Source organism: Candida albicans, chromosome 5 (genome assembly GCF_000182965.3).
Source record: "Candida albicans SC5314 chromosome 5, complete sequence".
NCBI classification, from domain to species: Eukaryota; Fungi; Ascomycota; class Pichiomycetes; order Serinales; family Debaryomycetaceae; genus Candida; species Candida albicans.
The window spans coordinates 545,672-559,196 of NC_032093.1; the positions used below are offsets into that span (position 1 = coordinate 545,672).

Consider the following 13,525-nt stretch of genomic DNA (forward strand, 5'->3'; position numbering starts at 1 on the left):
TTGTTTTTTGATTTAATTGGTTTCTTTTCCTCATAATGATGCACCATAAACATTCCAAACAATAGTAGTGAATAGCACGTAGGTTATCCATTTTGATACCAGAACATGTTGGTTTAGTTAACCACTTGAGGAGTCTTATTTTATATAACAACAACTCTATTATGCGTCCTTTTTTTGACTTTTTTTTTAACTCTATTATTTATATTTTTATATTTTTGATTTGGTTTTTCAATCGCATAATGATGCTCCAACAAGCATCCATATAAGAGATAAGATTCCTGGCTCCTTAATGAATGAAATAGATTTTGAAAATTGAATATGAACTAAAAAAAAGAAGAGAAAAGAAAAGTGTTAAAAAGTTGAAAATAAAGAACTGACTTCAAAAAGGGGGTTTATATATTCTGAGAAATCTTGTTACAAGTAACAAAGCGTGCGAAAATGCAAAATTATATTGGCTGCGAAATTCTCAGTGGGAAAGAAATATATAACAAACTGATCCTTTCGTATTTTCGATTTTCACTTGTTACTTGTCATTAATTAGTTACTTCCCCGTTCTTATGGAATTACTCTCAAACCTATTCGATGAATCCTCTATCGTTGTTTAATAATCAACAGAGCATACATAGAAATGCTTTTATCTCTAATTATATACCCCCACCTTGGTAAAGTAACCTGAGATATCAAGGTTTAATCACTTTTGATTACTCGATAAAGGCTGTAAACTGACTTGACAAGATTATGACTACAAACTTGAGCTTTAGTTAACGAGCCTTTTCTACTTGCTTCATTTTCTCTGTTAGGGTGGTGTTACACAATTACCAATTGTAGGATGTATTATGTTAAATAGAGGTACACTGGGTCATTCAGAAGAAGAATTTATAGTTTAATTTGAGTCTAACATTATAGAGTATCATGTACTTCTAGAAAATTGGTCCACTATTAGCAGATTCTAAGTAACCACCAGTACCTACACGAAAATCAACAATGGCAAAAATATACTTAGACATTACCCATGCCGTCTTTCGTAAAACTGATCATTCACTTGTATACTCTACTACCAAGAAGACATCCATATTGATACTTTAGATTTTTAAAACTCCTCAATTTTATTATTCTTATGAACTTGAAATTAGCATTCCTATAACAATCATCATCACCTTTTGTTACACATTTTTGCTTCTCACAATAGTCAAATCAAGATTACGACTAAACTTGTAAGTTTCATAGAAGAGCTAAACAATTTCATTGATTCTCAATGGCTTCTGACGAATGAATACTCATTAAGAGAGGATTGTATTCTGAATTAGATGATTTATAACTGTACTTATAATAATACTATTATTATTCTTAATGCTTTGTGTTGACATAGTCTATTAGTAGTAATTGTAGTAGTTTTAGTAGTAATAATAATAGTGAATGAATGAATGAATAATGATGTAAGAAAATGTATACATCTATTTTTGTAGTCACGTTAAATCAGTACAACCAAATCATTCCAAGAAAAGCAATTGGATTTCCTAATTGAGACAAAAAATAAATTAAAAATTACGTGAACTTTCCTAATTTGTGCAAATTCATAACTAAACCTGCATATAAACCACTTTAGTAAACAAGAAAAAAAGAAATAAAAAGAAATTTTAATATTTTTTTTTTGTATAAGACGCAAAAGAAGAAAAACAAGAATAAAAATAAAAGAAAGTACAATTATATAGATGGATGAATAGAATAGTAAAAACTCAAATAGAGTAACAACAACAACAACAACATCTGTAACTATAGCCAGCAAACAACAAGCAGGAACGAATTTTGAATATTTACTAGTCACAAACTTCTAAAGTTGACTTCACAAGAAATACTAAAAATAAAAGATATAATCATCATTTTCGTCTAATTGATTCCCATTTTTTTATTCGAATTAACAACAACAACAATAACCTAACGACTACTAGCACTATTTTATTTTTTTCATTCTATGCAAACCTCAATATCAACGACAACAATAGAAGATCATCTTCACCACTACTCCCCGGAAGAATCACAGAAATTGTTATCTCGAGAATCCAGTATTAACACAGATTTATTTAAACATGAGAATGGTATGTACATTTTTTGGAATGTTTGTAAATCTTCTTGATTTCTATATTGTCATTCCCTTTCACTTTTTTTGGAGTTATTGGAACATATAGTTGAAGATTTTTTAATTTGTTTTTGGGGAAGACTTTTTATTTTCGTCAACTGGAAAAAGCCATTGATTATCAACAACGACAACATCATCAATAATATTATTATTATAATTATTATCAGATACCAGAACTTACATTGAATGTTAAATAATTCATTTTAACTTACTGAGTATCTCACGTTTTAAATTTGAAATTATTTTTATGCATCAACTTTAATAGTTTAATCTTCAATTTGGTCAATAGTCTTTTACTTCTCCATCTATCCATTCCTCCCCAAAAAAGATAAAATAAAAACAAAACAAAACAAAAGTACTAACAAATTATTGAAACTTTTAATTTTTAATAAAGAATCAGTAGATCTATTGTTAAAAGAAATGAACTCAACTCCAAGTAAATTATTACCGATAGATAAACATTCTCATTTACAATTACAGCCTCAATCGTCCTCGGCATCAATATTTAATTCCCCAACAAAACCATTGAATTTCCCCAGAACAAATTCCAAGCCGAGTTTAGATCCAAATTCAAGCTCTGATACCTACACTAGCGAACAAGATCAAGAGAAAGGGAAAGAAGAGAAAAAGGACACAGCCTTTCAAACATCTTTTGATAGAAATTTTGATCTTGATAATTCAATCGATATACAACAAACAATTCAACATCAGCAACAACAGCCACAACAACAACAACAACTCCCACAAACCGACAATAATTTAATTGATGAATTTTCTTTTCAAACACCGATGACTTCGACTTTAGACCTAACCAAACAAAATCCAACTGTGGACAAGATAAATGAAAATCATGCACCAACTTATATAAATACCTCCCCCAACAAATCAATAATGAAAAAGGCAACTCCTAAAGCGTCACCTAAAAAAGTTGCATTTACTGCAACTAATCCCGAAATTCATCATTATCCAGATAATAGAGTCGAGGAAGAAGATCAAAGTCAACAAAAAGAAGATTCTGTTGAGCCACCCTCAATACAACATCAATGGAAAGACCCTTCTCAATTCAATTATTCTGATGAAGATACAAATGCTTCAGTTCCACCAACACCACCACTTCATACGACGAAACCTACTTTTGCGCAATTATTGAACAAAAACAACGAAGTCAATCTGGAACCAGAGGCATTGACAGATATGAAATTAAAGCACGAAAATTTCAGCAATTTATCATTAGATGAAAAAGTCAATTTATATCTTAGTCCCACTAATAATAACAATAGTAAGAATGTGTCAGATATGGATCTGCATTTACAAAACTTGCAAGACGCTTCGAAAAACAAAACTAATGAAAATATTCACAATTTGTCATTTGCTTTAAAAGCACCAAAGAATGATATTGAAAACCCATTAAACTCATTGACTAACGCAGATATTCTGTTAAGATCATCTGGATCATCACAATCGTCATTACAATCTTTGAGGGATGACAATCGTGTCTTAGAATCAACGCCTGGGTCACCTAAGAAGGTTAATCCTGGATTGTCTTTAAATGACGGTATAAAGGGGTTCTCTGATGAGGTTGTTGAATCATTACTTCCTCGTGACTTATCTCGAGACAAATTAGAGACTACAAAAGAAAATGATGCACCAGAACACAACAATGAGAATTTTATTGATGCTAAATCGACTAATACCAATAAGGGACAACTCTTAGTATCATCTGATGATCATTTGGACTCTTTTGATAGATCCTATAACCACACTGAACAATCAATTTTAAATCTTTTGAATAGTGCATCACAATCACAAATTTCGTTAAATGCATTAGAAAAACAAAAGCAAATACAGGAACAAGAACAAACACAAGCAGCAGAGCCTGAAGAAGAAACTTCGTTTAGTGATAATATCAAAGTTAAACAAGAGCCAAAGAGCAATTTGGAGTTTGTCAAGGTTACCATCAAGAAAGAACCAGTTCTGGCCACGGAAATAAAAGCTCCAAAAAGAGAATTTTCAAGTCGAATATTAAGAATAAAAAATGAAGATGAAATTGCCGAACCAGCTGATATTCATCCTAAAAAAGAAAATGAAGCAAACAGTCATGTCGAAGATACTGATGCATTGTTGAAGAAAGCACTTAATGATGATGAGGAATCTGACACGACCCAAAACTCAACGAAAATGTCAATTCGTTTTCATATTGATAGTGATTGGAAATTGGAAGACAGCAATGATGGCGATAGAGAAGACAATGATGATATTTCTCGTTTTGAGAAATCAGACATTTTGAACGACGTATCACAGACTTCTGATATTATTGGTGACAAATATGGAAACTCATCAAGTGAAATAACCACCAAAACATTAGCACCCCCAAGATCAGACAACAATGACAAGGAGAATTCTAAATCTTTTGAAGATCCAGCTAATAATGAATCATCGCAACAACAATTGGAGGTACCGCATACAAAAGAAGATGATAGCATTTTAGCCAACTCGTCCAATATTGCTCCACCTGAAGAATTGACTTTGCCCGTAGTGGAAGCAAATGATTATTCATCTTTTAATGACGTGACCAAGACTTTTGATGCATACTCAAGCTTTGAAGAGTCATTATCTAGAGAGCACGAAACTGATTCGAAACCAATTAATTTCATATCAATTTGGCATAAACAAGAAAAGCAGAAGAAACATCAAATTCATAAAGTTCCAACTAAACAGATCATTGCTAGTTATCAACAATACAAAAACGAACAAGAATCTCGTGTTACTAGTGATAAAGTGAAAATCCCAAATGCCATACAATCCAAGAAATTCAAAGAGGTAAATGTCATGTCAAGAAGAGTTGTTAGTCCAGACATGGATGATTTGAATGTATCTCAATTTTTACCAGAATTATCTGAAGACTCTGGATTTAAGGATTTGAATTTTGCCAACTACTCCAATAACACCAACAGACCAAGAAGTTTTACTCCATTGAGCACTAAAAATGTCTTGTCGAATATTGATAACGATCCTAATGTTGTTGAACCTCCTGAACCGAAATCATATGCTGAAATTAGAAATGCTAGACGGTTATCAGCTAATAAGGCAGCGCCAAATCAGGCACCACCATTGCCACCACAACGACAACCATCTTCGACTCGTTCCAATTCAAATAAACGAGTGTCCAGATTTAGAGTTCCCACATTTGAAATTAGAAGAACTTCTTCAGCATTAGCACCTTGTGACATGTATAATGATATTTTTGATGATTTTGGTGCGGGTTCTAAACCAACTATAAAGGCAGAAGGAATGAAAACATTGCCAAGTATGGATAAAGATGATGTCAAGAGGATTTTGAATGCAAAGAAAGGTGTGACTCAAGATGAATATATAAATGCCAAACTTGTTGATCAAAAACCTAAAAAGAATTCAATTGTCACCGATCCCGAAGACCGATATGAAGAATTACAACAAACTGCCTCTATACACAATGCCACCATTGATTCAAGTATTTATGGCCGACCAGACTCCATTTCTACCGACATGTTGCCTTATCTTAGTGATGAATTGAAAAAACCACCTACGGCTTTATTATCTGCTGATCGTTTGTTTATGGAACAAGAAGTACATCCGTTAAGATCAAACTCTGTTTTGGTTCACCCAGGGGCAGGAGCAGCAACTAATTCTTCAATGTTACCAGAGCCAGATTTTGAATTAATCAATTCACCTACTAGAAATGTGCTGAACAACAGTGATAATGTCGCCATCAGTGGTAATGCTAGTACTATTAGTTTCAACCAATTGGATATGAATTTTGATGACCAAGCTACAATTGGTCAAAAAATCCAAGAGCAACCTGCTTCAAAATCCGCCAATACTGTTCGTGGTGATGATGATGGATTGGCCAGTGCACCTGAAACACCAAGAACTCCTACCAAAAAGGAGTCCATATCAAGCAAGCCTGCCAAGCTTTCTTCTGCCTCCCCTAGAAAATCACCAATTAAGATTGGTTCACCAGTTCGAGTTATTAAGAAAAATGGATCAATTGCTGGCATTGAACCAATACCAAAAGCCACTCACAAACCGAAGAAATCATTCCAAGGAAACGAGATTTCAAACCATAAAGTACGAGATGGTGGAATTTCACCAAGCTCCGGATCAGAGCATCAACAGCATAATCCTAGTATGGTTTCTGTTCCTTCACAGTATACTGATGCTACTTCAACGGTTCCAGATGAAAACAAAGATGTTCAACACAAGCCTCGTGAAAAGCAAAAGCAAAAGCATCACCATCGCCATCATCATCATAAACAAAAAACTGATATTCCGGGTGTTGTTGATGATGAAATTCCTGATGTAGGATTGCAAGAACGAGGAAAATTATTCTTTAGAGTTTTAGGAATTAAGAATATCAATTTACCCGATATTAATACTCACAAGGGAAGATTCACTTTAACGTTGGATAATGGAGTGCATTGTGTTACTACACCAGAATACAACATGGACGACCATAATGTTGCCATAGGTAAAGAATTTGAGTTGACAGTTGCTGATTCATTAGAGTTTATTTTAACTTTGAAGGCATCATATGAAAAACCTCGTGGTACATTAGTAGAAGTGACTGAAAAGAAAGTTGTCAAATCAAGAAATAGATTGAGTCGATTATTTGGATCGAAAGATATTATCACCACGACAAAGTTTGTGCCCACTGAAGTCAAAGATACCTGGGCTAATAAGTTTGCTCCTGATGGTTCATTTGCTAGATGTTACATTGATTTGCAACAATTTGAAGACCAAATCACCGGTAAAGCATTACAGTTTGATCTCAATTGTTTTAATGAATGGGAAACCATGAGTAATGGCAATCAACCAATGAAAAGAGGCAAACCTTATAAGATTGCTCAATTGGAAGTTAAAATGTTGTATGTTCCACGATCAGATCCAAGAGAAATACTACCAACCAGTATTAGATCTGCATATGAAAGCATCAATGAATTAAACAATGAACAGAATAATTACTTTGAAGGTTATTTACATCAAGAAGGAGGTGATTGTCCAATTTTTAAGAAACGTTTTTTCAAATTAATGGGTACTTCTTTATTGGCTCATAGTGAAATATCTCATAAAACTAGAGCCAAAATTAATTTATCAAAAGTTGTTGATTTGATTTATGTTGATAAAGAAAACATTGATCGTTCCAATCATCGAAATTTCAGTGATGTGTTATTGTTGGATCATGCATTCAAAATCAAATTTGCTAATGGTGAGTTGATTGATTTTTGTGCTCCTAATAAACACGAAATGAAAATATGGATTCAAAATTTACAAGAAATTATCTATAGAAATCGGTTCAGACGTCAACCATGGGTAAATTTGATGCTTCAACAACAACAACAACAACAAAGCTCCCAACAGTAATTGAAAGGTCTACTTTTGATTTTTTTAATTTTAATTGGCAAATATATGCCCATTTTGTATTATCTTTTAGTCTAATAGCGTTTTCTTTTTTTCCAGTTTTTAAGTAGCATTTTTACGTATTTTTAATAAGATTAGTCATTTTAATTATTTAATTATTTAATTTATAAAGTTTTGAACCCCAAAGTATTTCTTGGAGGCATATTTCTATGATAATTCTTTCATAAATTGGTTGAACTCTTTAGGTCATGTGACTATCACGTGATACAAAATAAATTTGTCTGAATCCATATCACTGAAAACTTCAAGCATTGCCATAAGCTATTCCAATAGTAGATCACTTATTATTCTATATAAACTTTACTATTGATTATTGAAGTATGTCTATAAGTGCTCTTGTTCTTGTTTGTTCTTCTTTCAACACATAATAGAGGTCAACTTGGAGAAAAAATATTCCAAAAAAAAAGAGAGCCTAAGAAAAGTTTGTCAACTAACAACAACTGTTTAGTATATATTTACATAAAAAGATAAAAATGGCCAATTCAGATGATGATGATGCTTTTCTTTATTCAGATGAAGAGCAAGAAGTTGAAAAACAAGGACCAAAAGTTAAAAGAGTAAAGTTTGCTGATGAAGAAAGCAACAAGGAGGAAGATAAAACTAATGAAAAAGAGCAACAACAACAGAAACAAGAAGCATCAAATTCTGAATCAGGTTCAGGTTCAGGTTCAGAATCAGATTCCGGTTCAGAATCAGATGATGATATAGATATTATAATAAGAGATACCCAACCAACAAAATCAAAATCTAGTGGTACAACCATCATTGGGAACGAGGCATTATCTGAGATGACAGATCCTGAAGAATCAACATCATCGTCGTCGACAACAGCAGCAGCAGGAACAACAACAATCAACAAGAGACAATCTAGCTCAACTATTAATCTTGAATCGGTGCCTCGATATCAACAAGAAGAAGATGGAGAAGGAGATGGCACGTTGATAACTCAATTAGATATTGAAACATTAAAACTTAAACCATGGAGAGCACCTGGTGTTGATGTATCTGATTATTTCAATTATGGATTTGATGAATTTACATGGTTGGCTTATTGTCATAAACAAGATAAATTAAGAGGTGAATTCAATCCTCAAAAAGTGATGGAAAATATTATGAAAGGTCCCGGTGGTGCTGTGGGTGCTAATGGTACTAATGGTATTAATTTGGGTGACAAAACAGGACAACAGCAACAGCAGCAGCAACAACAACAACAACAACAACAACAACAACAGCCACCACAACCACCTATGGGTATGATGATGCCACCTCCAGGATTCATGGCTAATATGCCGATGCCACCAATGGGATCTATGCCACCAATGCCTAATATGGCCAACATGCCAAATATGGCCAACATGCCAAATATGGCTAATATGCCTCCGCCACCTCCAGGGTTTAATGGTCAGTTCCCTGCACCTTATAATATCCCTCATACTATGAATCAAAAGCAATAATAAAAAAGAGCTAACAAGCGGAGGGGGGGGGGGGGAAGGGGCTTAAATGGGTGAGATTGATTTATACATTATATGTTTATATTATACTAAGCAAGAAAAAGTATTCAGTTAGGTTGTAAGGTATAGAGACTTTGTTGGATATGTTATCCTTTCAGATTCTATTGGCTACTTAGATGAAGGACGTGCAACAATACGGCGCTACAGCTAGTTTTATTTGGATTCAGTACGTCTATTTTACTGTAAAGTTAAAATTTGTAGCATCGCCATATTCTTTAATGAAAACAGCTACTAATGATATTTGCTGATATCACCTTTTTCTTCTTTAAACGAAATATATATCAAATAAGTAAATTTGCAAATAGCTATTATACATAGAAATAACAATAGTAACAGACTATATATATGAATGAAAAAAACATACAAACAAACAAACAAACAGAGAAGTAAAGTTTGTTATTGTTTTTTTTTTTTTTAAAAAATTTATTCATCATCACTTTCTTCTTCTTCTTCTTCTTCAGCTTCTTGTAACCATTTAACAAATGGTTTAGCAGCTTTTCTAACTTTTTTAGAAACATCTTTTGGAACGTATTTTTTAGAAACTTTAGAACCCCATTTAATTAAAACTTCTTCACTTATTAAATCACGATCATAAAATCCATGTAATATTTTTGGAATTTGGGGAATTAAATTTGGTTTTTCTAAACCAAAAAATCTTTCCAAACCACCTAATAAAGCTTTTTCAAATTCTTCATCACCATTAATTAATTTAGTTAATAAACCAACATGAGGTTCAATTTGATTTATTATATCATCATCAAATAATACTTGACCTAAAACTTGTAAAGTTTCTGGAGTATCAGCAATTTCTAATTCAACAATACGTTTATATATTTCGACATCAGAAGGTAAATCATCTTTTGATCCATTAGATTCTTTTAATAACCATTCACCAAATTCATCAAATTTATTATTTTGTAATGATAAACCTTCTAATTCTCTTGCTCTAGCAGCAATTGCTTCTTGTGACATATCAACAGCCCATTCATCATCTTTAATTTCCATGGCTTTTAATTGTGCCACTTCAGCATTAATTTTTTTAGCTAATAAATCATCATCTTCATCATCTTCATCATAACCTTCACCATTTTCACCATTTTCACCATTGGCACCACCACCATTATTATTATTATTATTATTATTTCCAGGTTCACCTCCTTGACCATTATGACCAGAAGCAATATCGGAAATGGATTTACCACCACCAACAACATTAGCAGTTGCAGTAGCGGATTTTTTACCCTTTTTATTATCGGGTGGATTTTTAACAATAAATGAATATAATTTATGTTTTGGATCAATCATAGAAATTTTACCACATGCTTTACAATCTCTTTCTAATGAATCTTTCCCTTTTAAAACAATTTCTGTTTCCGGGTTTTTACAAGATCCACATAAAACAAATTTATTAATAAAACCATCTAATGAATCTTGTAATTCATTTGAATCATGTGCTCCATTAACTAAATATCTATCATTTAAAATTTGGGTTTGAGCACCTAATTCATAACCGAAAAACTTGACTAAATAAGCTGGTGGACGATTTAAAGCTCGAGCAACTTCAGCTAAATTGACAATAGCAGTTTTAATACCATTACCTCTACCTTCAGTTTTTGATTGAAGTGGAGGCATTTTATAACGGTAGAAAGGATCCGTGTTATCACGACAAATGTTAATAAATGACATTATGAATAATCGTTATTATTATTAATTTTGGAGAAGGGTAAAAAGGGAGGAAGGGGGACGGGGGAGGGGGGGGGGGGGGGGGGGAGGAGGAGGTAATTGTAATGTCTTAATTATCTATACATTAAAGTATTGATGAGTTTAAAGGAATGGTGAAAAAAAATTTTTTTTTGGCTTTGAACTTCTGAACTTTGGACTTTTGAACTTTCTATAAAAAATTTTTTTTTGGTTGAGGCGCGAAAGAGAAAAAAAAAGTTGTAGAGAGGAAGCAAACGACAGAAGTGTTGAACAAGAGAAGTTGAACACAGTACCTAGAGAGAATGCCCACTCATTAACCTAGTACCATCCTTTTACTCTATTCTATTACTTAGTAAATGAATGAATAATCAATGATCTATAGTTCTTTTTTGTAATACTTTTCAAATCTATCATAATACTGTAAGAAAGAACACAACCACGAAAACTCAACATTCCAAAATTCTACTCAAAAAATTATTTATTAAACATTATAGAAACAAAGATAAAACAACAATACACATATATATATATATACCATATACCATATATATCTTGTAATTCTATGTAATCTTTCATCCCTCTTCCTTGTGGGGGGAGGATTTCCTTTTATCTTTTATTAAGAGGTTTCCCTCTTTTTTTTGTTTTGTAAATGAAAATAACCTTCATGGAACCTAAACAACAACTGATTTAAAAAAACAAAAAGAATAACCTCAAAAATCTCAAACAAAAGTGATTATTAAAATAATCAATAAACATAAACATAAATATACTCTCTATCTTTAATCTTTGTTAACAATATTAAATATAAAATGGGCATTAAAAAAATAAAAATGAAAATGAAAATGAAAATGAAAATGAAAAAATCAAACAAATTAAACTAACAAACTTAAAACCAAAACAATTGTATAATAAAAAATGAAAATGGTAGAACACGAAAAGATCAACCAAATTAAATTAAACTAAATGATAATAATAGTAATAAACATTCATCATTAAAAAAAAAAAATAATAATTAAATATTCAAGTAATTGTATAGTTCCTCTCTATTTAGGATTTTTGTCCATGATTGTCTCCTTATCAAGAACTCATCCCACAGCTCCTAACTCTCTATTTAAGTAAACAGATGTCTTTTTAAGTTGGAGTTCCAGGATTGGAATTATATCCTAATGCAGCTGAACTTAATGATAATTGTTCCAATTGTTGCATAACTGCAAACTCTTGTGGCAGCATCTGTTGTTGTTGTTGTTGCTGCTGCTGTTGTTGTTGTTGTAAATAAAATTGTTGTTGAATTTGTGCTTGTTGTTGAGCATACATCTGTTTCATATACATTTGTGGTGTAACATTATTATATTGCAGGGGAGCTTGTGGCATTGGAATATATCTATTTTGGAATGGTGGAGATCCCAGACGCTGCTGTTGCTGCTGCTGTTGTTGAAGCTGAGGTTTTATTGGGGAGTGTTGACCTTGTTGTAAAGAAGCTGGTGGATTAGAAATTCCTTGGACAAAATATTGCTGCTGTTGCTGTTGCTGTTGCTGTTGTGGTGGCGGTGGTGGCACCTGTGTAACATATCCATCTTGCTTGTTTCCTCTCATATTCCCTCCTCTTCTACTACTGCCATTAGTAGCACCATTTCTTTTAGTACTGCCATTTCTACCAATTCTTGTACTTGAAATACCAACCTCATCCATTAATTTCTTATAATTTTGGAAATTAACAATATTCAATTCCATTAAAATTTTACGTATGGTGGGGATATGTTGGTTAACCAAATCGGCTAAAGTAGGATTGCTCAAAATTTTATAGATAAAAAGTGGACCAGCAGTAGTATTACTATTATCACTCTCTTGTAAAATATATTCCAAAGTTTCTTTATTGTTGAAAATAGCATCCATTGTTGCCACTCTTGATTTATCATCAATTCTATTATTCAAAATTTTTAATACCGTCAAGTTGGCCAATTTATGCACACAAAGAGCCCTTATATTTGGTAAAAATTTTGACATTAATAATTCAATTTTCGAATCACAATCTTTAAAAGTGTCCAAATACCAAGTAATTAATAACGATCCATTGGAATTGACAGCTAACTCATTGGCGAATTCTATAATCAAACCTGCCACCAATAAAACTTGTTCATTTGTCACCGGAGAAGTACTACTTGAATCATGACAACTTTCCAATATAGTACGAATGCAACGAGCACCAAATCTCCCTACACTAATTTCCAAGAAATTATCCAACATGGCTTCAAACACAAAGTCATTGAATGGAGATCCAAATTTGATACAACCTTGAATCACATAATTACCAAATTGATCATTAAACAATTTAACTGCATAAGGCTTAAGACTAGCACCAATGAGATACATCTGTTGGTAGTCTGAATGACATAAATTGATAATTTTTTGTATTGCCCATGTCCCATTTTTATGGATTCCCAATTGAGTTAAATAAGGAGCAACTTCTTTGACCATCATCAACTTAACCAATGATGATTCAACCAAAGTAAACAATTTTTGTACAATGGTGTTACCCAAATAATCATAACTCAATTCTGGCAACTCATCAAGCATTGCAAGACACAATTCTTCTAATTCAAAAGATGACATAACTTCTCCGCCATCAACATTTTGACCAATCAATTGTGCTTCATTGTTTTCTAATACTTTACGCAAATCACGCAATGTAGGTGAATCAAATTGTCGTAAGGGGATCGGA

The 13,525-nt window shown here is 32.5% G+C and overlaps 4 protein-coding genes across 4 annotated transcripts; 2 read left to right on the plus strand and 2 right to left on the minus strand. All coding sequences in view use genetic code 12, as the record gives it.

Annotated features, from left to right (window-relative positions):
• Positions 1 to 1,972: 1,972 nt before the first annotated feature.
• On the plus strand, positions 1,973 to 7,537 carry INT1 (Int1p; the record flags this gene model as incomplete). Its single annotated transcript, XM_019475419.1, has 2 exons — positions 1,973 to 2,096; positions 2,532 to 7,537. The coding sequence occupies 2 exons, from the start codon at positions 1,973 to 1,975 to the stop codon at positions 7,535 to 7,537; spliced, it is 5,130 nt and encodes a 1,709-aa protein (XP_019330964.1).
• A 530-nt stretch (positions 7,538 to 8,067) lies between these two features.
• CAALFM_C502480WA (cleavage polyadenylation factor subunit) lies at positions 8,068 to 9,048 on the plus strand (the record flags this gene model as incomplete). The annotated part of the gene is made up of 1 exon (XM_715473.2): positions 8,068 to 9,048. One exon carries the CDS (start codon positions 8,068 to 8,070, stop codon positions 9,046 to 9,048), a length of 981 nt encoding a protein of 326 aa, XP_720566.1.
• Positions 9,049 to 9,528: 480 nt separating this feature from the next.
• Positions 9,529 to 10,791, minus strand: TIF5 (translation initiation factor eIF5; the record flags this gene model as incomplete). The annotated part of the gene is made up of 1 exon (XM_715476.2): positions 9,529 to 10,791. One exon carries the CDS (start codon positions 10,789 to 10,791, stop codon positions 9,529 to 9,531), a length of 1,263 nt encoding a protein of 420 aa, XP_720569.2.
• A 1,146-nt stretch (positions 10,792 to 11,937) lies between these two features.
• CAALFM_C502500CA (uncharacterized protein) lies at positions 11,938 to 13,380 on the minus strand (the record flags this gene model as incomplete). The annotated part of the gene is made up of 1 exon (XM_715477.2): positions 11,938 to 13,380. One exon carries the CDS (start codon positions 13,378 to 13,380, stop codon positions 11,938 to 11,940), a length of 1,443 nt encoding a protein of 480 aa, XP_720570.2.
• Between the last annotated feature and the right edge of the window lie 145 nt (positions 13,381 to 13,525).